Source organism: Cydia pomonella, chromosome 24, assembly GCF_033807575.1.
Source record: "Cydia pomonella isolate Wapato2018A chromosome 24, ilCydPomo1, whole genome shotgun sequence".
NCBI lineage: Eukaryota > Metazoa > Arthropoda > Insecta > Lepidoptera > Tortricidae > Cydia > Cydia pomonella.
The window spans coordinates 13,323,420-13,349,312 of NC_084726.1; the positions used below are offsets into that span (position 1 = coordinate 13,323,420).

The 25,893-nt window shown below is 37.7% G+C and overlaps 2 protein-coding genes across 20 annotated transcripts in view; both read right to left on the minus strand.

Annotated features, from left to right (window-relative positions):
- LOC133531155 (hemicentin-2) overlaps window positions 1-25,893 on the minus strand; it is a 782,365-nt gene that overhangs the window by 339,724 nt on the left and 416,748 nt on the right. The window lies entirely within an intron of this gene.
- Window positions 16,255-19,979, minus strand: LOC133530951 (uncharacterized). Of its 3 annotated transcripts, XM_061869010.1 has the most exons (3): window positions 19,201-19,979; window positions 19,032-19,119; window positions 16,255-18,932 (listed from the first exon to the last, which is right to left on the minus strand). In XM_061869010.1, the coding sequence occupies exon 3, from the start codon at window positions 17,675-17,677 to the stop codon at window positions 16,406-16,408; it is 1,272 nt and encodes a 423-aa protein (XP_061724994.1). In that variant the 5' UTR covers window positions 17,678-18,932; window positions 19,032-19,119; window positions 19,201-19,979; the 3' UTR covers window positions 16,255-16,405. The 3 variants fall into 3 exon arrangements, with proteins under 3 accessions (XP_061724994.1, XP_061724993.1, XP_061724991.1); XM_061869009.1 differs by having other exon boundaries at window positions 16,255-19,119; XM_061869007.1 differs by having other exon boundaries at window positions 19,032-19,979.

Genomic DNA, 25,893 nt, shown 5'->3' on the forward strand with positions numbered 1-25,893 from the left:
CGAGTAACAGTCATCAATAAGTAGTCATGAATTGGAACAAGTGGAAAAGTAAAAAGCACTAGTTCGCGAAATCCAACTTTCCGCACGCTAAACAGCTACGTAAAGTAGCACTTTTTGAGCAACTGTATTAAAAAAGGTTTTTTATGATATCGAAGGCAAGCGAGCAGACGAGTCGCCTGATGGAAAGCAATTACCGTAGCTCATGGATACCTTTAACCCCAGGACTATACCACTACTTTAATTTAGGCCACAAAAGGCTCTTAAAACAAACATCGAAGGTTTATTTTGGCTTGTACAATCTCAAAAGTATTAATGACACCAAGAATTGCCACTCACGCGAAAGTTGGCAAGCCGCTTAGCCGGCTAAGCCGACTTCGATACAGTTTGCGATAGCGAGAATTAGAGTTTGGTTCGCAACTCGTTGGGAATTAAGATTGGACGTGTAGGAAAACAAAAGATTTACGAGGAAATACGTAAATAACCTAAAAGTTTTTCGATTATATTTAAGTCTAGTTTTTAAATCGATTTAAATTTTCGTTTTTATTTTAATTCTTTTTATAAATGTTATATGTATATGGATCAATGTTGTCTGCAATAAATGATTTAATAATAATTAAGTACAAAACCTAATATTTATGCCAGAAGTGTTTGAATATCGTGGCCAATCTGGAATAAGCAGTGTTCTTTGAATAAAATAGTTATTTGTATTACAAGGGGGCAAAGTTGTTGTGAAGCTCCTCGTGACAATTAATACCCGTGCAAAGATTCCAAAATTGAACCACGAGCGTAGAGAGTGGTTCGATCAATCGAATCTTGAGCGTTGCGAGGGTTTTAAGGCATAAGCGTTAAACAAACTTTACCTCCGACTGAAGCACACAATTTTTCACCACACCGAATGAAACGAAAGGAAATCGAGTCCACATGAACGTAATATCATTCATCATTTTGAAGTCAATTCTACTAGCTAACAGAAAGAAATAACTCAACATTACTTACTTTTCCCCAAATGTGGATAAAATGCAACTTTCTCATTAGTTTTTGAACAATCAAGAGGACCTTTACCAATTAGTGTGGTGAAAATTTATATGCATACTCAAACCTCTGTCAAACGTTGTCCCTTTCTAACAGACACAAATGTCAAAATAATGGATAAGGGCAAACAATCAAGAGCTTGTAAAGGGGTCCACAGATTACCAGTTCACCGGACGATATCGGCCTGTCAGTTATTCGCAAAAGTGACAAACGCGAATAACTAACAGGCCGATATCGTCCGGCGAACTGGTAATCAATGGGCCCCTTCTTTCGTGTCGAGGTTTTCCTAAACAGTGGATGCCCAAACAGCAGCAGTGCCGACAGTTCTGACCGTCGCGTCCATCAGGTCAGATTCCGAGCAGTAGGGGCATGCGAGGTGCACCATGGTTTGCGGTGCAATATTGCAAGCGCATCGAGTAGAGTGGCCGCGAAGGCCATATTTTGTTTACAACGGCCGACCTGGGACCTGAGCCTGTTCAGCGCCTTCCATGTAATGTTAACCTTATGTCTGCTACATCTCGAATATTAAGAGGGGAGTCTGATTGCTTGGACTTGATGGCAAAGGCGACTACCTTTTGTGTTCCCGACAACTACTTACGTGCTCGTAACCATCGCCTCCTAGCGAATGGAACCTTTCACACGTTAGCACACCAGTATTCTCCAATTGTCCGCTCCCGGACACTCCTTAACATTTTTTTTTATTTTTTGCACCTGACTGCGACTTGTTTGCTGACAAAAATCATTAACTTTTTAAAGATTTTTTACGTTATTGTGAATCAGCTTTTTAATTATTGTCATATTTATCATAAATGTATTTTTATTGCCTAGCTTATAGCTCTATTACTACTTAACTTTACAGGGCATTGGCGCCCGTTAGCTGTAATGCTGTAAAATTGTATTTCAATAAATAAATAAATAATATGGGCAATGGTTCTGTATGGCCGGGTGGTAATTGTTCCCATTTAGATTGGGCCCTTTTAGAGTTGACTAGCGTTTATGAATGACGCCAATAGTCACCACAAACTCAGTTGCATCGTTAAATCGTAACATCTAGTTTCCTGGCACAGAACCGAAACCCCGCAAATGTGTCAAGGTTTAATAAATGGGAAACAAAAAGGAATCTCGGCCGCACGACGTGCTGCGACTTTAAACGAGTCTCGACAATTGATTGACTCCTATAGACTACTTTTATAATAGTACATTACGATACAAGTGCGAAAAATAGGGAATACGCAACGAGTGGCGGTAAATTAAACCATGACCGAAGGGAGGATTATTTAAATCGACACGAGTTGCGAATTGCCAATTCGCGCATGTATCGTTCAACGTTTTACAGTACATATGGCCCTTTACATTTTCGACATAGTTTCGTAATGTGCTAATTATCGCACTAGTGCGGTAAAGGAGCACCATATGTACTGTAATATTACATTACAATACAAGTACAAAAATAGGGGATTCGAAACGAGTGGCGATAAATTAAAACACGACCCAAGGGAGGATTTTAAATCGACATGAGTTGCGAATTACCTATCCGCACTTGTTTACTATTTGTGAAGTATGTTTTTGTGTAATTTTTATACATCTTCTCTTAAGTACTGAAGGGCAAAATCATTTATTTTAATAATATATATATACAGAGGTATTACAGTAACGGTACACTTTATAAACTAAATTAATAACTAGATTAAATCTGAAATAAGCTCTTGAGGCATTGAACCATGGATCCTGGCGGCATTTCCTCCTCATTATAATATTTAATTGAATTAATAAGTAAGTAAGCAAGTAAGTCAATATTCTTTCTTACACCAACAATTATACATTTTACATACATGTAAAACTACAAATAAATAAAGGAAAATAGAACCAGGTAACAACAGAAGGTCTTATTGCTAAAAAGCGATTTCTTCCAGACAACCTTTAGGTAGCAGGAAATGTAGAACTCATACAAAAGTCAACAGGTAGTGCAAGGAGCTGAAACTATTCAACACAAACACACATACTACATACTACTTATATAATAATTGCAATTATAATTGTTAATTACTTATTTTATTGTTAGTAGGTATGTAAATTTCATCTTGACGTGTAGGAGTGCCCTTGTGGCCTATTTGGTTATTAAATGTTTCCGTTTGAGTATAATAATAATTTTCATTTTTTTTTCAAAGATAATGTTTACATTTTTCTCCTCAGCTCAAAGGATTAATGCATATTATGCACCAATGACATCTGTTTGGCAAATGTCACATTATTGACAGCTGATAATGACATGTAACTAGTAATGAAACATGTCACTTCAGAAAATACAATAGGTATAAGTTAACGAATCTAGTAAAGCATATATTTATTATACCGTTTTTTTATTTGAGTGTCAGAATTTAAAAAAAAAAACAGCTTAAAAGGCTTAGCTTTAGATTCTTCATATTTTTTTCAAAGATAATGTTTACATTTTTCTCCTCAGCTCAAAGGATTAATGCATATTATGCACCAATGACATCTGTTTGGCAAATGTCACATTATTGACAGCTGATAATGACATGTAACTAGTAATGAAACATGCCACTTCTGAAAATACAATAGGTATAAATTAACGAATCTAGTAAAGCATATATTTATTATACCGTTTTTTTATTTGAGTGTCACGACAAAAAAAAATGTCCCACCTGTAAGGCTGCAGCTTAAAAATTAGCCTTAAGTTATCTTAACTTTGCGAACTCTACAAAAAAGACGTAAACGAGGTTATCATACTAGGTATAACATGTGTCACACTTACTAAATTAGCACGGAAAGTAGGAAAGGACGGTCCAAGTAAATTGTCCTCTAAGCTGCCGATTCCTATCCACTTTACTTTTGCATAACAAAACCTTATAAAATTTACACTCGTATTAATCTTTATAAAATTAAATAGTGCTCGCTAGCTTTAAAAGTGTTGTTATATAAGTGTATCTCGTGTAAGTGAAAAAAAAAACTAACTAACTATCGTGGCGCAGTGATCCAAAGAGGGTCTTGGCCTCCAAAACGAGAGAATGCCACCTGTCCCGATCCTGTGCCACTTCCTGCCAGTTGTCGGCTTTGAGTTGGCACAGATCCGCCTGTACACTGTCGCTCCAGCGGTATCTGGGCCGACCCACTGGACGGCGACCAGTCGGTTGTCCCAAATAAGCTCTCTTAACACCGGTACAAAAACACACGCGTCAAGCGTGACAGTCTTCATGTTGGAGGCACCGTTTATCGTGGAGTTGACAAATTTCGGTACCTCGGATGCACGATTACCGACACAAACACCAGAGAGGAGGAGATCAATATACGCATCCAAAACGCCCTGCGATGCAGCGCAGCCCTCCATAAGGTGTTGGCGTCCAAGCTTCTCAGCAGAAATACTAAGTTACGGGTATATAAAACTATAGTAAGACCAATCCTTATGTATGGCTGCGAAACTTGGACACTAACACTGAAAGAAGAGAGTCAGCTCCTGGTAGCGGAAAGAAAGGTGTTACGGAAGATCCTGGGACCTATCAAAAGAGATGACGGCACCTGGAGGATCCGTAAGAATGCCGAAATCGAGGAGTTAGTGGCCGAACCCAATATCATCGGCGAAACGAAATGCCACAGACTTCGCTGGTTCGGCCATTTACTGAGGATGGGTGAGGATCGTGTAAGTGAATTTTGTAAATTCTTTATGAGATAATAAATGTCTTAAAACATAAGTAGTAGTTGTTGCTTCTTCTACTGGGAAAGTAATCTGTGTTCGGCGACGACACGTAACTTGTAATCACTGGGACACGAGTGTATTGCTGTTTAAACACAAAACGACGTATATCACAACAAAAATATATGAGAACATGACGTTTTAAAAGGAAAACGTCTTAGTGAGGGGTGGAACTTTTACCGGGAGACAAAGTGTATTCGTTTTGAATTGGTTAAGGTTCACCTACACTGTTGTCTTGATGGATACAGGTAAAAGTATTTGCTTGGCAAATATTATGTTTCAAGTAATAGTTTATTATGTAACTTTAAGTTGTCAATGAATATTAAATATTAATAAAAATATTTAATTAGAAATCGTCCTTATTGACGATAGTTAAATTGCCCGAAGTTAAAATATTTCTTGTGAAGTTACCAAAAATCTAAATATTTTTTAATAAAAAAAACATGTGGTATATATAGGTAAAAAACTGAAGTAAGTCACCTGTTGTATATAGTTGTGACGTGTTCGAATAGATACACACACATGTTTAAAAATCACACACAAACAAAACAAATGTCTATTCGAACACGTCACAACCAGGGCTCGGAACCAGTTTATTTCTAAATCCCGAAATAGCAAAATATTTTTAATTATTTTATACTCTTTACGTAAGACTGGATCATGTATTTAGGCAACAACTTCGCATTATTAGATAGTTCCATTAAAAATGAAATAATAAACTAAAGAACGAAAAAGAACGTAATAATACCGGTATTTTTTGTATGAAGAAAAAACCGGTTCCGAGCCTTGGTCACAACTACATACAACAGGTGACTTACTTAAGTTTTTTACCTATAATTTTCTTTAATATAACATATTTTAAGACTTGACTGTTCCTACATAACATTATATTTGTCTATGTATTAACATTTTCTATATCATTAATATTTAGCCTAAACAAGTTAGTTTAACACAAAAGGCAACATTATTATTGCCGAAAAAAATCCAGAAGATTTTACGGTATCAAAGCGTATTAGACATCAATGGCTAAACTAATTGAAATCTTATTTCAGTCCCATTTCAATAGCACCACACCAATCCCACTTATCAGGTCCTTAATCAACCGCCTTGCCAAATAGACAGTTTGACAAGACTAATATATTAGGATACCTACAGGCCAATTCGAACGTACCTGTGCCGGCTAGCAAAATATTATCAGCAACTAACGATAGCTGGACTGCAATTGTGTACCTAGCAGATTCACTCCCAGCCGCATCCCGTTAAAACTGACATCAGGATATTTGTATCATATTATTTAGGTATCGTGCTTTTCACTCGTACGTGTCCGTACATGTACTGGCGCGAGCGAGACGCATGATAACTGAATAACATGATTCAAATATCATTTAGATGACAGTGTACGTTCGAATTGGCCTGCATTAATACAGCTCCTACTAAATTACTAACGGCATCGGTTGGGAGAATGAAGGAACTACCAAATGCTTTCAATAGACATACGCTGTTACATTTTCAATACAGTGGTATCTAAAATTAAACCTTAATTATCATGCCTTAAAGCTTATTTTACAATGTCAATTAAAACTTTTCCTAAACATTTCACGTTTAAGTTAGTTCTTAAGTACGTAACGATAGAGTTGAAATTGGAATAAATTGAAAAGGTTCGGGCTGAAAACCTGAATTAGGCAGACAATGGTTTTTTAGGGCATAGCCCCAATTAGGCAAGGGGATCAATTGCTGCATGATGTAGATGTACAGATAGAAAAAATGGTGGAGAAAATATAAAAGTTCGAAAAGCGTTTTTTGTAAAAAAAGTGATAAGCCTCGCTTTCGTGGGAAAAAGTCTATTATCCATAGACAGGGGAAAGTTGTGTAGCTTCAAAGAAATTCAATATTTTGAGTTGCAAATATACGAGAGGGGTTCATAACTTTAATTCGGAGTTATCTCACGTTTATGAAAAACGCCATTAGATTGAATTTAAAGTACAGTCTTTACGACCAATATTTACGAAATTCCGAAAATCTGATAAGATGCCTTAATGCGACTGCGACTAACATTTTGTGCGATGTGCTTTCTTTGGTACATTGCTGATAAAATAAATACATGTCGTTATGCGTCTGTTGTCGCGAACGTATTGCGAACCAGCTAATATTTGCCAACGTCATGGAGTAGATGGCGCTAGTAGTCACGTTTAATTTAAGTAACCGCTTCTAGGTTATTGGGATTTTTTGAGGGAGGTTGAGAGGGTAGATGAGAACGACAGTAGGAAAAAGGAGGTTGTGTGCGAACAAATCGACGCGGCAGTGATATTTGCTTTTAGATCAAGTCAAGAACGTTCTTATGGTGTTATTAGAATAATGATGTGTCTCTGGTATATTGTGACCAACGTTATCAGTACTCAGAGTGAACAGTGATCCAGTGAGGCTAATATGAACTTAAGGTAAACTTTGTGTGAGGAATGGGGTCGCTATAAGGGGAGGTTTGGAGGCGACTATTAAGCTCAAGAAACCAGGTGGATAATCATGTGAAACTCATTTACATGTAGGTAATAAAGTCGGACACCAGCACAACTCATATCGTCATCTCACTAACGTCCAGGCCTCGTATAGGTATGTAGTATGTTTACATATCGCCTTCCAGTATCCGTAAAAGCATTAGCTCATTCGATAGGTTAATAAGTATGGTGAGCTTGACGACATCTGTGCCATGGCATTACACATTATTTTTTTTCCATTTCTCCAAAGTAGTATGAGAAACGTTCACTGGCGCGGACGCGTGAGAAGGATTTTACCTACTTAAGAGGCCCACTCCTTTTTTATACTACGTCGATGACAAACAAACATACGGCCCGCCTGGTGGTAAGCAGTCTCCATAGCCTATGTACGCCTGCAACTCCAGAGGAGTTACACACGCGTTGCCGACCCTAACACTCCGCACCCTTGTTGAGCTCTAGCAACCTTACTCACCGGCAGAACACAACACTATGAGTAGGGGCTAGTGTTATTTGGCTGCGGTTTTCTGTAAGGTACTTCCGCAGTTGAGCTCTGCTCTAGATCTGGAATGACATCCACTGTGCTCTGTCCAACCAAACAAAGCGAGATGACATTCACAGTGCCCATACCTCTCTTTTGGACGTAGTTTAAGGACATACCCGATATACATATTTCACCGCCGCCGCCAGTTCGCCGGACGTTATTCGTGTCAGCTTTTGCGAATAAAAGACAGGCCCCTTTACAATGGCACCCGCGTGCGGGCGCCCGCTCCGTGCACCCGCACCAGCTAGCGGACATCCTCTAAGCAGTGAATAAGTTAAACTTCAACTGTTTTGCAGACGCTACTGTCGACATATTACTAATTGCAGTAACGAATGTCTGCTAATGAACGCAGATAGAATATTCTAGAACCAACGAAACTAAAACCCCGAAAAGGATTATTTGCTAATGGGCCGCTATTTGCAGTGTTCGTTTGAAAATTGATAAGTGCTGATCGTTGGATAATGTTAAATGTTATGTTGGTTCAGGTTAAGGCAGGGATTTTATTATATGAGATTTTTACAATTATACGTTCGAATTGGCTCGATAGTTTGATTAGCAATGGCATTGGCACGGACATAATGCCGGTATATTGTTTTTTTTTTTATATACTACATTGGTGGCAAACAAGCATACGGCCCGCCTGATGGCAAGTAGTTTCCGTAGCCTATGTACGCCTGCATCTCCAGAAGAGTTATATGCGCGTTGCCGACCCTAACACTCCGCACCCTCGATGAGCTCTGGCAACCCTACTAACCGGCAGGAACACAACACTATGAGTAGGGTCTAGTGTTATTTGGCTGCGATTTTCTGTAAGGTGGAGGTACTTCCCCAGTTGGGCTCTGCTCTAGATCTGGAATGACATCCGCTGTGCTGTGCCCTACCACACAAAGCGAGATGACATTCACAATGCCCATACCTCTCTTTTGGACGTAGTTTAAGGACGTACCCGGGTCCAAAGTTGGAAAGGCTTTATCTTGGAAACTATTAGATCTACAGAGACAATTCTAGTCTCGTATTGTTGCAAATTTTTCTTCTTTAAAAACCTCCAAGAAAAAGTGTTAAGAACTACCTCTTTAGGGTTATAATCGCCCAAATCTCAAAAAAACTAATTTTCGCAGTTGTTTCGATTTTGACAAAGTTGCGTTCGGCGCTCGAGGTCATAAATTTGGATCTTTTTTTTATACTACTTCAGTGGCAAACAAGCATACGGCCCGCCTGATGGTAAGCAGTCTCCGTAGCCTATGTACGCCTGCAACTTCAGAGGAGTTACATGCGCGTTGCCGACCATAAACCCCTCCCCCCCTGGTTGAGCTCATTGATTGGGCCAACATCATAAACAGGTCTGCAAAAAATCAGAACTACCGTAGTTGACGCAAATGCTAAAGTATAAAGCTACTGTATTATTAACGTTATATCAAAACAAACTAATATCGATAAGAATATTTCTCATGAAATATTCTAATAATCATAATATTCCTTCAAACTATCGTGGTGATCCTAGTTCTTGCTCGCAATTTCCATACGTTTAATTAATTTAAGAGATGGTGGGAGGATTAAATCATGAAGCCGGACTACATCTTAATGAGGATCTGACATATGATAGACAGGTACCTACAGTAGGCCCGTATTACATTTTTAAAATTTCGTCTACTCAGAACGTATATATACATTTCCAGAAGATCCATATACATTTGTTAAGGTTTTGAGAAAAAAGCACCCCACTATCTACCCCGGCCGGAGATCTCCGTCGAGTATTTTTTGACCCATATTTGTTATACGTACGGAGAATACCGGCCATTTTAACCCCAACCCCATTTTAGGCTAGTATCAATATATGTCTTCTTTTGTAATGGCTAATAATTATTAAATACCATTACAATATATAACTATTACCTATCGACGTTTTTTCAATGCAAGACTATAGGAGTTTCTTTGAATTTTTTATTATTATTCTGTAATAGATTTCATAGAGGATAAAAATAATTAATTATGTTTTTTTTTTCTTGTATAATAACTGCCTGTATGACTTAAATGATCTTATTAATCTAGACATATAATAATAATTTATAATAAGTACATGTCTACGTCATCTTTGTTTTTTTTTGTATTGTAAATATTATTCTTGTTTTAATGTTAATTGGGATTGTAAAATAGAATGGCATTCAAACACAATGTATCTGTGTTAGTAACGTGTTAGTGAATAAATAAATGAAATGACATGAAATATACTAATACATATAAATAAAATAGATTTTGTCCTACTGTATATTTAGTATGTTACATTCGCAGTATCAGCTTTCTGTCTGAGCGAGCACAGAGCCATCTAGATTTGAAACAGATAATCACTAGGGAAATGTGTACCTACAGTCGACTCTATTATTGCTGTCTGTCTGTTAAAATATCTACAGGTATATGAATTGAGTTTTTATGACCAAAGTATTGTTATAAACTGGCAAAGATATCATATTCGCTCGGTCAATAAAATCTCCCTGCTTTGCCTAAAGGTTAACAAGTAGAGAATGCCTTATGGCATTAAGTGCGCCTTTGGTACTGTAAGGTTTTCTTTCGTACAAAGTTAGATAAACATATAAATAATAAGCGGGAAATTATAGTTTCAACACTTCCTGCGGAAATTTCTATACAAATTATCCCACTTTATTGCTGAGGTATTTGATCCCCTTGCACTACGAAAGATATCATAAAGATTTATGTCTCTTATCTTTCCTTAAAGATATACGATTGAACAAATCCCTAATATCAGTAATATAATGGAAGAAATTGTAATAGGTGTGGGTGAGCTCTGGATATGGAGAAGATCCGATTCTATTATTGTTAAAGACCGTTTCCATAGAAGGAAACGTGTTTCTATGGAGTGATCCAGAACTCACCAAACTTCACTACTGAAAAGTTCACAAATACCTTCGGCTAACTACAATCATAGATAGGGTCGCGGTTCAGGCCACTATGGAGTGAGAATAGGTATCCAAAAATTTAAGGTAGGACGCCAGGATACTATCCTCATCAAGCGCATGACGTATCCAAATGAAAATCCCAAATTTATTTAATACACACCTTTATTCCTTAAATATATATGACCCGCTACGGTCAACACGAGTTATTTATTAGTAAATAAGTAATACTAAATACTTCTTAGTGACACCACTATTTCTTGAAATTTACACTAAATACATCATAGACATCTCTGTGTCTACGGACAACAATATCAAAATTTGTCTTCCTAACATAACACTGTCTAAAGTAAAAGTTATGCCCCAACCTCCGGGGATGTTTAGCAGTAAGCAATTGCTCACAGGGATTACAGGTTACCTGTTCAGCGTAAAGAGTCCATATTTAACTAAAGGTATATTCATAAAAGTCTTAACTTCACGGACACTGCCAAGAAGAACGCTGCCACCGGATGGCACAGCCTTAGAGAACCAGGGTCCAGAAAAACCAGGGTCCAGGAAAAAACCCTAAGAACAAAGAAAATGTTCTAGGTTAAAAAAAATTATGTTTTAACACGTTTAGCTTTATAGAAAAATTATATTTTAAACTGAGGCACAGCACGATTTAAATTACGGCAATGAAGCGATTAAACGACTTACCGGGGTTTATGCCGGGTCCATTATTTCCTATACCAACGACGGCGCCTGCAGACCGCGTGGCAAGACGAAGAGGTGGTTGACGTTACATTAGGTTTTGCTGGAAAATCCACATAAAACACTATATTAACCCATTTGCGAAAGGACACACTACCTCCGCCTTTCCTTCTTTATATATTTAAAAAGTGTGGAAACTCACCAAGTTATGTTAAATTGAAGGAAAAAGATTAGCAGCCGCCATTTTAGGTAGGCTCTAAGACGCTAAATTATGCACATTTTGGGACGAGCTGTAACAAAATTACATTAACGATTACTAACTTGAATTTACCACAGTTTCAGGAAATAAAACCTTCAAGTAGGTTACATACCCCTAAGATTGATTGCCGAAAGATTTTCTAATATACTTCACATCTTGAAGATCGATCGAACAATGATTTATCAAAATTCCAATCCGAGAAACCACAGACAAACTGATGAATGAAAACCTTCTCATTCAATGGATACCACAACTGACCGGTTTGACTCTCGGAATAATTCGAAATATCAACAATAAAAAGAGTTACTCATTTTAGGAAGCAAATAATACGGACTATATTAATAATTGGAAATTATAAAAAGATAAAAGAACCACAAGTATATGTTTATTGTCGTACAACAAGTGTGACCGACCGTCTGTTACGGAACCATGGACAAAAAAAAAACCAAATGACATTGACAGCCGTCAGTGTCTACCGCTGAAATAAACAACTGCTCGGTTTTATCGAAATCATACTGTTAATACGTGGTATTTCTATGTTTTAAAATGTATTTCAATTGTGAAATGTATATATCCCAACGCAAACAAAGTGCCTGTGTCCTAGCACAACGCAGGAACACGACATGGATGCGCAAAATGCAACGGAGTGAACGCACATACTGACCTACCGCTCCGGTAAGTTTTGTCCACTCAATATAGCTAAAAGCGTATAGGTAAAGTTGAAAATATCACTACAGGTCTCAGTTCTTGACTGACCCACTATGACATCCGTGTCGAAGACATTTCAACTACCAAATCTTACCAAAACAAACATACCATTTTCTAACCTATAAAGTACCTATACAATATGCTACTCAGCTGTTTATAACACTGGGTGGATACCCCAAAGTGTTACAGTTCATCTTTAGTTGGGTTAAAAAAAAATTTTTTTTTTCAAAAAAAATTTTTTTTAATGATATACGCCCAATAGGAAGTGAACACCTTAACCTACGAAACGTAAATAAGAAACCATAGATAATCTATAAAGAAAAACAAGTCTTACAACCAAAGTTATACCTATGACTTGGTGAATGATCAGTTCGACCAAGGAAATCTAATGACTAATTTTGGTTCGAACCTTCTTATTCCTAGTGCGCGCTTTCCTAAACCTAAAAGAAAACGTCAAAGACGGCAACGTTAACAACCTTCCCTTTATTAAAGAAATTACCTATCACCGACAGTAGTGGAAATATGTAACAAGCTGCATTCTCTAGCTATTACACAATTCCTAAAATTACAAACAAAAGTTCAGTTACAGCATAGAGTTTAGCGAGAACGTAGTCCCTTTTTCAATAATTAATAGTATTTCATGTAATAGGCCCGTTTAGGGTTTATAAGTAAAGTAAGTTTCTGCAGTTTATTCAGATTATTTAAAGTTTTATGTCTTTATAAGGACACATGAAAGATTAATGTTGGTCCGTGTGCACCCGGTACCAATAAAAAACAAAAACATGGAACAAATACCCAGTCTGATGAAAACCAGCTTGTGCCAGGTCGCATTCAGTTTAGTAGGTACGTTCAATATTTAGTATCACATAGGATATTTTCAAGTGTAAGTATCCAATTGGTGTTAAGACGAGTACCGCTAGGAAGACGGCTCGGCTTCACCAGGACGTACAATGTCTTTTATATGGAAGTTACCTAGAAGTTTTCCTTCTAAGGATTTTAAAGAGTATACAAGAGGACTCAATTTTTTATGAATGACACATTTGTCATAACGGGGCGCTAATTTAGCAGAAAAATGTTTTGCTGCATTTGACAATGGGAAACATCTTTTATAAACGATTTGTCCTTCTTCCAGTTCTACGTGACGCTTCCTCATGTTATAATACCTAGCATTACGTTCATGGGAGGCAATCAACGAGTTACGCACCTTTTGAAATACAGTTTTGAGCTCTTTAAGTCTTTCAGAAAAAGCACCACTGGTATCTAATTCGAGCGCGTTTTGATCTATGGGACCTTCGCTATTATAAAGGGAACCATCTAGAATCATTTGACGACCATGTGTTAAGAAATACGGTGTGTTTTTAGTTACTTCGTGACGAGCTGTATTCAATGCACATTGTATTTCCGATACGTTCTTATCCCAGTTACGGTGATCAGAACGCACGTATGAGGCAATGGTTCTTACTAGTTCACGGTTCACTCGTTCCGTTTGATTCGTCTGAGGATGATACCTAGGGTTATAGAAAATATGAGGGACATCATATTTGGACATTAAGTCTCGAAAGTCTTTGGAAGTAAATTGAACACCATTGTCGCAGAATATATATTTAGGAACCCCATGTATAAGGAATATCCCTTTTTCCATACACTTAACAATAGCTTTAGCAGTTATGTTGCGTAGTGGAAACAAAGTCACATACTTACTGAAATAATCAGCACATACGAAGAGATACTGATTTCTCAGATAAGATGGAGGAAAGGGCCCAAGAATATCACAAGATATTGCTTCGCCTGGCGACGATATACGTCGTGGATTACCCATCAAACCAGGACGAGCTAAGTTAACAGGTTTATAAGTTTTACAAATTTCACAAGAGTCGACGTATTCCTTCACGTCCTGAAATAAAGTAGGCCAATAATATATGTCTGCTATTTTGGAATGAGTTTTACCCACGCCAAAATGACCTGCTGTAGGATCATCATGACACTTATTTAGGACTTCATTACGATGCTCATAAGGAAGTACCAGCTTCCAGTCAAATTGAGCTGTCAGACGATACTTATTCTTAGAGTAACGGAAAAGTTTATCATTTTCAATTTTAAAGTTGGGAAAGAGAGTAGGTTTTTCAGACACCTTTTTATATAGATCAAGATACCAAGGATCTTGAATAGTAGCAGAATTTAAAGAACTGACGTGAATACGAGAAAGACAGTCAGGTATGACATGTTCTTTGCCCTTCCGGTGAATTATTTCAAAATTAAATTGACTCAATCTACACGCCCATCTATTTAATCGTCCTGTAGGGTTTTTTAAGTTTTGAAACCATTTTAAAGATGCATGATCTGTTACAATATAACATTTTCTCCCTTCTACATATGCACGAAATTGCTCAAGACCATAAATCACAGCTAAGAGTTCGCGCTCAGTAGCTGAATAGTTCGTCTCTGGTTGGTTAAGTGTGCGGCTGCAGTAGGCAATAGGATGATCGACTCCATTAAAAGGTTGAATCAGAACAGCGCCTACGGCGTAGGAAGATGCATCCGTATGGATATAGAAGCATTCATTAAAGTCGGGACATTTAAGAATAGGAGAAGACACTAAGGCAGATTTAAGTATGTTAAAAGAATCGTTGACTTCATCTGTCCATTCAAATTTTACTTTCTTACTCGTTAAGCGAGATAAGGGACGAGCTATTTTTGCGAAATTATTAATGAAACGTCGGTACCAACCGCACATTCCCAGAAAACGTTTAATATCCTTAGCATCTTTGGGAGTAGGAAAATTTAAAATTACATCAATTTTAGACGGATCGGTTCGCAGACCGTATCGATCAACTAAATACCCAAGATATTTAAGTTCACTCCTACAGAAGGATGATTTTTTCATATTAATAGTTAAGTTTGCCGATTTTAGTTTTTCAAAAACGGCATTGAGCAACCTTATATGTTCATCAAAATCGGAAGTACAAATAATTATGTCATCAATATAACAGAAAACCTTGTGATCAAAATGAGAAGTAAAGAGATTGTCCATGAGACGTTGCATAGTAGCAGAGGCACCTACTAAACCAAAACACATTCTCTTATAATGGAATAATCCCTTCCCTGGTACAGTAAAACTAGTTTTCTCCTTGGAGTCTTCACTAAGAGGGATCTGATGATATGCCGCACTTAAATCAAGAGATGTAAGGAATTTCGCATCGCGTAAGTTGTCCAGTATATATTGAACGTGTGGTACGGGATACGCATCAGATTTTGAAACTGCATTTACTTTTCTACTATCTAAACAAAGTCTTAAATCTCCGTTAGGTTTTTCCACCATAACGACAGGAGAATTCCATGGAGAATGCGAAGGTTCGACAATTCCTTCCCTCAGCATACGATCAACTTCTTTCGCTAAAGCAGCTTGTTTAAAAGGACTAAGTCTATAATATTTTTGTTTTATCGGAGGAGTATCCCCAGTATTTATAACATGTTCAATTAAGTGAGTCTTTCCCAGACCAACCTTATCCGTATCAATTTGATCATAAAGAGATTTAGTAGTCTCAAGTTGAGATTTTTGTTCCGAAGATAAAGAATCATATGTAGTAAGTCCTGTCTCTGACGGTAAAACGTCAAGACTAGCAATATAATGAGAATCAGTCTTTTCTATATCAGTAATGAGGCCAGGAGCTAATCCATAGGCTCTCCAAAAGTTTAAACCAAGTACCATTGGAGTAGCAATCTCCGGTTGAATATTAAAATGTATAAGTTTAACTTGACCTTTATAATTTACTGGTATAATCATATATTCAGTGGCTACGATTCGATGATCGTCAGCTACACTCACCATAACCGGTTTAGTATGTTTTTGAATAGGTATCCCACCGGTGGCGAATACTAAATGGCTGTTGTGGCCCAGGAAACTAACACTGGCTCCACAATCTAATACCGCCTTGAAATTCAAGTTAAGTATATTTAAGAGAGCATATACCCTGTCATCTCCCTTCGGAGGATTAAAGAAGATTGTCTTTTCTGCACGACAGGGAGCAGAAGATCTAGAATTGTTATTAGCAGAAAAGACCCTATTTAGTTTTTTGTCTTGGAGTTACATTTAACACATTCTGGAGTTTTCACCCCTTTTTCTCCGCATTTAAAGCAAACGATCTCTCGAGAGCTCTTACACTCTTTAGTGTTATGATTGGACCTACCACATCGAAAACATTTCGTGTGAGAAGAGCTTTGTGCCACAGAAGCAACAAAGTTTCTGGAAGAATTAGGGAAACGAGACTGAAACGACTTATTACGAGGTTCTACATTCTTCGACGGATGGTCAGAGGAAGAATCATTAGTCTTGTTTGAGAGACTCGGTTCGCGAAACTGCTTCGCCTTGACTTGCGCCAATTCAATGCGCTTACACAAAGACTTCAATTGCTCTATCGATTCTATGTCGTGTAAGGCTAAATCCTTGGAATACTCTGGGCGAATATTCCGCATCATAGTATCCAGCTTCTCTTGCTCAGGAACCTCCTTCGTCAGACGCTCATACATCCCTAACACGGTTGAAACGAAAAAGACAATTGTTTCGGACTTGGCTTGAGTCCTAGCCCGTATTTCCTGCAACAATTGGTGATCCAAATCAGGTATGTCAAACTCCTCTTGTAGAGCCGCGGTGACCTCCTTATATGTAGTAAGTTTCGTACGTTGCGACCGGAACCACGACAACGCCGGACCCTCAAGAACTTCAGGAAATCCCCTATATGTACGACTCTCTGAGATTCCTCTGGCATCTCGCAACTCCTCGAGGCGAGACAGAAACGTACGAACGCAGGTGTCACCTTTGAATTTCAAATTCAAGGAATTTATGTTGAAAGTCTTGTCCGTTTTATAAATAATTTCCCTAACAATACGAGATTCGTTAGGAGATTGAAAATCATCATCCGACCCAGACGACGCAGAAGAGCCTTGCTCATTCAACCGATCTAATAAAGAAGTAATTAATGTTTTCAACAGAAGTACCGCTTCGGTCTCCTGAGGTAACCGTGAAACACGACACAAGAGATATTTGCATCGCGAGGATAGTCTATCAATCGCCGACGCCGTTAAGTCTCCTTTCGCTTCTAAATCTATTTCCTCTACCTTACGTTGGCAGAGCTCCAATTCGGCAACTTCGTTACTTATTAACAAGTCCTGGCACTTCAAACTACCCTTTTTGGCTAAATCCGCCGTCTGTTTTAACGCATGACATAAGCTGGACCGACGCGATACAGGATTAACCGGAAGTCTGCGAATCGCCAGTTCATGTGCCATTTCGTCTTTATGTAAATGTATGATTTTACATCCCGCATTTAGGAAATCCATTTTTTAAGATTGATATTTAATATCAGAAGTAAGTCAGTGTCAGGTTTTGAATTGTAATATTTTAAAGTAAGTTAAAACTTTATTAGATTTTAACCCTTTTAAAGTATTTTAAAATAGTGAGAAAATTTATCTTATGTAAGGCTAATTATTTAGCGTAGTATAGTTTTATTTATAAGTTGGTTAAATTTATAAGTTTAACCTCCAACTCAAGCAACAATTTACAACAATAACTTGCAATCCCTTTTACATAAAATAACCTTAATACTAAAATAATGCAAAAATGTTTCACTTGGACATGTCATACTCCATAGGCCATACGTTGGGCATGCCACTGTAATAGGTGTGGGTGAGCTCTGGATATGGAGAAGATCCGATTCTATTATTGTTAAAGACCGTTTCCATAGAAGGAAACGTGTTTCTATGGAGTGATCCAGAACTCACCAAACTTCACTACTGAAAAGTTCACAAATACCTTCGGCTAACTACAATCATAGATAGGGTCGCGGTTCAGGCCACTATGGAGTGAGAATAGGTATCCAAAAATTTAAGGTAGGACGCCAGGATACTATCCTCATCAAGCGCATGACGTATCCAAATGAAAATCCCAAATTTATTTAATACACACCTTTATTCCTTAAATATATATGACCCGCTACGGTCAACACGAGTTATTTATTAGTAAATAAGTAATACTAAATACTTCTTAGTGACACCACTATTTCTTGAAATTTACACTAAATACATCATAGACATCTCTGTGTCTACGGACAACAATATCAAAATTTGTCTTCCTAACATAACACTGTCTAAAGTAAAAGTTATGCCCCAACCTCCGGGGATGTTTAGCAGTAAGCAATTGCTCACAGGGATTACAGGTTACCTGTTCAGCGTAAAGAGTCCATATTTAACTAAAGGTATATTCATAAAAGTCTTAACTTCACGGACACTGCCAAGAAGAACGCTGCCACCGGATGGCACAGCCTTAGAGAACCAGGGTCCAGAAAAACCAGGGTCCAGGAAAAAACCCTAAGAACAAAGAAAATGTTCTAGGTTAAAAAAAATTATGTTTTAACACGTTTAGCTTTATAGAAAAATTATATTTTAAACTGAGGCACAGCACGATTTAAATTACGGCAATGAAGCGATTAAACGACTTACCGGGGTTTATGCCGGGTCCATTATTTCCTATACCAACGACGGCGCCTGCAGACCGCGTGGCAAGACGAAGAGGTGGTTGACGTTACATTAGGTTTTGCTGGAAAATCCACATAAAACACTATATTAACCCATTTGCGAAAGGACACACTACCTCCGCCTTTCCTTCTTTATATATTTAAAAAGTGTGGAAACTCACCAAGTTATGTTAAATTGAAGGAAAAAGATTAGCAGCCGCCATTTTAGGTAGGCTCTAAGACGCTAAATTATGCACATTTTGGGACGAGCTGTAACAAAATTACATTAACGATTACTAACTTGAATTTACCACAGTTTCAGGAAATAAAACCTTCAAGTAGGTTACATACCCCTAAGATTGATTGCCGAAAGATTTTCTAATATACTTCACATCTTGAAGATCGATCGAACAATGATTTATCAAAATTCCAATCCGAGAAACCACAGACAAACTGATGAATGAAAACCTTCTCATTCAATGGATACCACAACTGACCGGTTTGACTCTCGGAATAATTCGAAATATCAACAATAAAAAGAGTTACTCATTTTAGGAAGCAAATAATACGGACTATATTAATAATTGGAAATTATAAAAAGATAAAAGAACCACAAGTATATGTTTATTGTCGTACAACAAGTGTGACCGACCGTCTGTTACGGAACCATGGACAAAAAAAAAACCAAATGACATTGACAGCCGTCAGTGTCTACCGCTGAAATAAACAACTGCTCGGTTTTATCGAAATCATACTGTTAATACGTGGTATTTCTATGTTTTAAAATGTATTTCAATTGTGAAATGTATATATCCCAACGCAAACAAAGTGCCTGTGTCCTAGCACAACGCAGGAACACGACATGGATGCGCAAAATGCAACGGAGTGAACGCACATACTGACCTACCGCTCCGGTAAGTTTTGTCCACTCAATATAGCTAAAAGCGTATAGGTAAAGTTGAAAATATCACTACAGGTCTCAGTTCTTGACTGACCCACTATGACATCCGTGTCGAAGACATTTCAACTACCAAATCTTACCAAAACAAACATACCATTTTCTAACCTATAAAGTACCTATACAATATGCTACTCAGCTGTTTATAACACTGGGTGGATACCCCAAAGTGTTACAGCCATATCCAAATTATATGTAATACGATTACGCCTACGCCACTGTAATAGGTGTGGGTGAGCTCTGGATATGGAGAAGATCTGATTCTATTATTGTTAAAGACCGTTTCCATAGAAGGAAACGTGTTTCTATGGAGTGATCCAGAACTCACCAAACTTCACTACTGAAAAGTTCACAAATACCTTCGGCTAACTACAATCATAGATAGGGTCGTGGTTCAGGCCACTATGGAGTGAGAATAGGTATCCAAAAATTTAAGGTAGGACGCCAGGATACTATCCTCATCAAGCGCATGACATATCCAAATGAAAATCCCAAATTTATTTAATACACACCTTTTATTCCTTAAATATATATGACCATAGGGTCAACACGAGTTATTTATTAGTAAATAAGTAATACTAAATACTTCTTAGTGACACCACTATTTCTTGAAATTTACACTAAATACATCATAGGCATCTATGTGTCTATGGACAACAATATCAAAATTTGTCTTCCTAACATAACACTGTCTACAGTAAAAGTTATGCCCCAACCTCCGGGGATGTTTAGCAGTAAGCAATTGCTCACAGGGATTACAGGTTACCTGTTCAGCATAAAGGGTCCATATTTAACTAAAGGTATATCATAAAAGTCTTAACTTCACGGACACTGCCAAGAAGAACGCTGCCACCGGATGGCACAGCCTTAGAGAACCAGGGTCCAGATAAAACCAGGGTCCAGAAAAAACCAGAGTCCAGGAAAAACCAGGGTCCAGGAAAAACCCTAAGAACAAAGAAAATGTTCTAGGTTAAAAAATTATGTTTTAACACGTTTAGTTTTATAGAAAAATTATATTTTAAACTGAGGCACAGCGCGATTTAAATTACGGCAATGAAGCGATTAAATGACTTACCGGGGTTTATGCCGGGTCCATTATTTCCTATACCAACGACGGCGCCTGCAGACCGCGTGGCAAGACGAAGTGGTGGTTGACGTTACATTAGGTTTTGCTGGAAAATCCACATAAAACACTATATTAACCCATTTGCGAAAGGACACACTACCTCCGCCTTTCCTTCTTTATATATTTAAAAAGTGTGGAAACTCACCAAGTTATGTTAAATTGAAGGGAAAAGATTAGCAGCCGCCATTTTAGGTAGGCTCTAAGACTCTAAATTATGCACATTTTGGGACGAGCTGTAACAAAATTACATTAACGATTACTAACTTGAATTTACCACAGTTTTAGGAAATAAAACCTTCAAGTAGGTTACATACCCCTAAGATTGATTGCCGAAAGATTTTCTAATATCCTTCACATCTTGAAGATCGATCGAACAATGATTTATCAAAATTCCAATCCGAGAAACCATAGACAAACTGATGAATGAAAAACTTCCCATCCAATGGATACGGCGACTGACCGGTTTGACTCTCGGAATAATTCGAAACATCAACAATAAAAAGAGTTACTCATTTTGGGAAGCAAATAATACGGACTTTATTAATAATTGGAAATTATAAAAAGATAAAAGAACCACAAGTATATGTTTATTGTCGTACAACAAGGGTGACCGACCGTCTGTTACGGAACCATGGACAAAAAAAACCAAATGACATTGACAGCTGTCAGTGTCTACCGCTGAAATAAACAACTGCTCGGTTTTATCGAAATCATACATACGTGGTATTTCTATGTTTTAAAAGGTATTTCAATTGTGAAATGTATATACCACAACGAAAACAAAGTGCCTGTGTCCTAGCACAACGCAGGAACACGTAATGGATGCGCAAAATGCAACGGAGTGAACGCACAGACTGACCTACCGCTCCGGTAAGTTTTGTCCACTCAATATAGCTAAAAGCGTATATGTAAAGTTGAAAATATCACTACAGGTCTCAGTCCTTGACTGACCCACTATGACATCCGTATCGAAGACATTTCAACTACCAAATCTTACCAAAACACACATACCATTTTCTAACCTATATAATATGCTACTCAGCTGTTTATAACACTGGGTGGATACCCCAAAGTGTTACAGTTCATCTTTAGTTGGGTTAAAAAAAAATTTTTTTCAAAAAAAAATTTTTTTTTTTTTTGCTATACGCCCAATAGGAAGTGAACACCTTAACCTACGAAACGTAAATAAGAAACCATAGATAATCTATAAAGAAAAACAAGTCTTACAACCAAAGTTATACCTATGACTTGGTGAATGATCAGTTCGACCAAGGAAATCTAACGACTAATTTTGGTTCGAACCTTCTTATTCCTAGTGCGCGCTTTCCTAAACCTAAAAGAAAACGTCAAAGACGGCAACGTTAACAACCTTCCCTTTATTAAAGAAATTGCCTATCACCGACAGTAGTGGAAATATGTAACAAGCTGCCTTCTCTAGCTATTACACAATTCCTAAAATTACAAACAAAAGTTCAGTTACAGTACAAAGTTTAGCGAGAACGTAGTCCTTTTTTCAATAATTAATAGTAATTCATGTAATAGGCCCGTTTAGGGTTTATAAGTAAAGTGAGTTTCTGCAGTTTATTCAGATTATTTAAAGTTTTATGTCTTTATAAGGACACATGAAAGATTAATGTTGGTCCGTGTGCACCCGGTACCAATAAAAACAAAAACATGGAACAAATACCCAGTCTGATGAAAACCAGCTTGTGCCAGGCTGCATTCAGTTTAGTAGGTACGTTCAATATTTAGTATCACATAGGATATTTTCAAGTGTAAGTATCCAATTGGTGTTAAGACGAGTACCGCTAGGAAGACGGCTCGGCTTCACCAGGACGTACAATGTCTTTTATATGGAAGTTACCTAGAAGTTTTCCTTCTAAGGATTTTAAAGAGTATACAAGAGGACTCAATTTTTTATGAATGACACATTTGTCATAACGGGGCGCTAATTTAGCAGAAAAATGTTTTGCTGCATTTGACAATGGGAAACATCTTTTATAAACGATTTGTCCTTCTTCCAGTTCTACGTGACGCTTCCTCATGTTATAATACCTAGCGTTACGTTCATGGGAGGCAATCAACGAGTTACGCACCTTTTGAAATACAGTTTTGAGCTCTTCAGAAAAAGCACCACTGGTATCTAATTCGAGCGCGTTTTGATCTATGGGACCTTCGCTATTATAAAGGGAACCATCTAGAATCATTTGACGACCATGTGTTAAGAAATACGGTGTATTTTTAGTTACTTCGTGACGAGCTGTATTCAATGCACATTGTATTTCCGATACGTTCTTATCCCAGTTACGGTGATCAGAACGCACGTATGAGGCAATGGTTCTTACTAGTTCACGGTTCACTCGTTCCGTTTGATTCGTCTGAGGATGATACCTAGGGTTATAGAAAATATGAGGGACATCATATTTGGACATTAAGTCTCGAAAGTCTTTGGAAATAAATTGAACACCATTGTCGCAGAATATATATTTAGGAACCCCATGTATAAGGAATATCCCTTTTTCCATACACTTAACGATAGCTTTAGCAGTTATGTTGCGTAGTGGAAACAAAGTCACATACTTACTGAAATAATCAGCACATACGAAGAGATACTGATTTCTCAGATAAGATGGAGGAAAGGGACCAAGAATATCACAAGATATTGCTTCGCCTGGCGACGATATACGTCGTGGATTACCCATCAAACCAGGACGAGCTAAGTTAACAGGTTTATAAGTTTTACAAATTTCACAAGAGTCGACGTATTCCTTCACGTCCTGAAATAAAGTAGGCCAATAATATATGTCTGCTATTTTGGAATGAGTTTTACCCACGCCAAAATGACCTGCTGTAGGATCATCATGACACTTATTTAGGACTTCATTACGATGCTCATAAGGAAGTACCAGCTTCCAGTCAAATTGAGCTGTCAGACGATACTTATTCTTAGAGTAACGGAAGAGTTTATCATTTTCAATTTTAAAGTTGGGAAAGAGAGTAGGTTTTTCAGACACCTTTCTATATAGATCAAGATACCAAGGATCTTGAATAGTAGCAGAATTTAAAGAACTGACGTGAATACGAGAAAGACAGTCAGGTATGACATGTCCAAGTGAAACATTTTTGCATTGTTTTAGTATTAAGGTTATTTTATGTAAAAGGGATTGCAAGTTATTGGTTTAAATTGTTGCTTGAGTTGGAGGTTAAACTTATAAATTTAACCAACTTATAAATAAAACTATACTACGCTAAATAATTAGCCTTACATAAGAGAAATTTTCTCACTATGTAAGAATAATGCCATTTTGTTCGGTTTCTTATTTAGCCAATATAGGGACCGTGCGCGTTGGAGGGTCTGCCATCTTGTGGCCTGAATCGGAATCATAAACATGTACATTTATACGTCACGTGTTTTCTTATGCATAGTAGGCTCTGCCATCTGGTGGGCTACATCGGAACAATAAACATCAAATTTACGCCTCGCGCCAAAAATCTGACGGCACCTGTGCTGCCTCCTGCAGTTCATGCACGCTCCCTATATTATGAATACCGTTCAAAACCCTCAAGAGGGTTAACTTTATACAACGTGTAACTAAATTGACGCAAAATCTACTTACTCGCTTGTACCTGGATACTTAGCCAACGTGTCACTCCTCAACGTTCCGCAGCGTAGCGTAATTACTAGTTATCTCTCTCTATCACTCGTCCATATTATGACAGTTGCGTTTCATTCGCTACGGAGCGTTACCGACTAGCACGTTGGCTACGCACCCCGTCTGTGTGGGATGATGATGATGATTGTCAAACCCTCTGTCCTTCCCCGGACCTCACATTAATATCTTCCTATTGAATTTCATCTAAATCTGTTCAGCGGTTTAAGCGTGGAAGGTACTGGACGGATAGACAGACAACAAAATGTTGAACAGTTGAAATATAGATTTTGTCCTCAATTGGGAACATTTGAATTGGTTTCTTGTAAATGCAAATCAGACGTTACTTTGCGAAATTTTTTACTGATAAAAATAAAAATATTACTTTGCTAATCCGCGAACAGACGTCCTCGTCAATCAATGCAAACCCGGTGTACTTACTTGAGTAGGTATTTTTACATGCAATTAATGTTCCCATCCTCCCACCGCAAAAATAAATACGCAACCGAACTGGTGACCGAAGAGCTGGCGGCTTCCTCGCACAACGTATCAGTATTGCGATACAAAGAGGAAATGCCGCCAGCATCCTTGGTACAATGCCTCAAGGGCCTATTTTAGATATAAGCTAGTTATAGTAATCATCTGTATATATCCATTATGTATATTGTTATTGTCAATAAATAGAATATTGTCATGAATACGCAAATAAATATAACATACCACCACTGGGAATACAAAACTATAAATTATAGACACCATTACTAAAATAGCAAGTCTAATAAGTTTAAGAGAGGTATGGGCATTGTGAACGTCATCTCGCTTAGTGTGGTAGAGCACAGCACAGCGGATGTCATTCCAGATCAAGAGCAGAGCCCAAAGTACCTCCAAGTTGGGGAAGTACCTCCACCTTACAGAAAACCGTAGCCAAATAACACTAGATCCTACTCATAGTGTTGTGTTCCTGTCGGTGAGTAAGTTTGCCAGAGCTCAACAAGGGTGCGAGGTATTAGGGTTGGCAACGCGCAATGTAACACCTTTGGAGTTGCAGGCGTTTAGGAGACGATGGTCCAAAAATACCTTAAAATACAAAATATCGACATGAACCTAACCAGGAATCGGGCCACATGGAGAGCTTGGACAAGGAAGGCTGACCCCAAATAGGGTAAATGTCCATGATGATGATGATGATTTAATTTATATTGCTTTAATACATTTTCTTTGCCTAATAGAACCACCTTAACTGATAAGATATATTTTTTTAATACGAATGTATTAATTAAATAAAAACACTCCTACACATTGTCTTCTTT

Coding starts and splice junctions, on each gene's coding strand:
- LOC133530951 (XM_061869010.1), bottom strand. CDS start 17,677: ATGGATTTCCTAAATGCGGGATGTAAAATCATACATTTACATAAAGAC.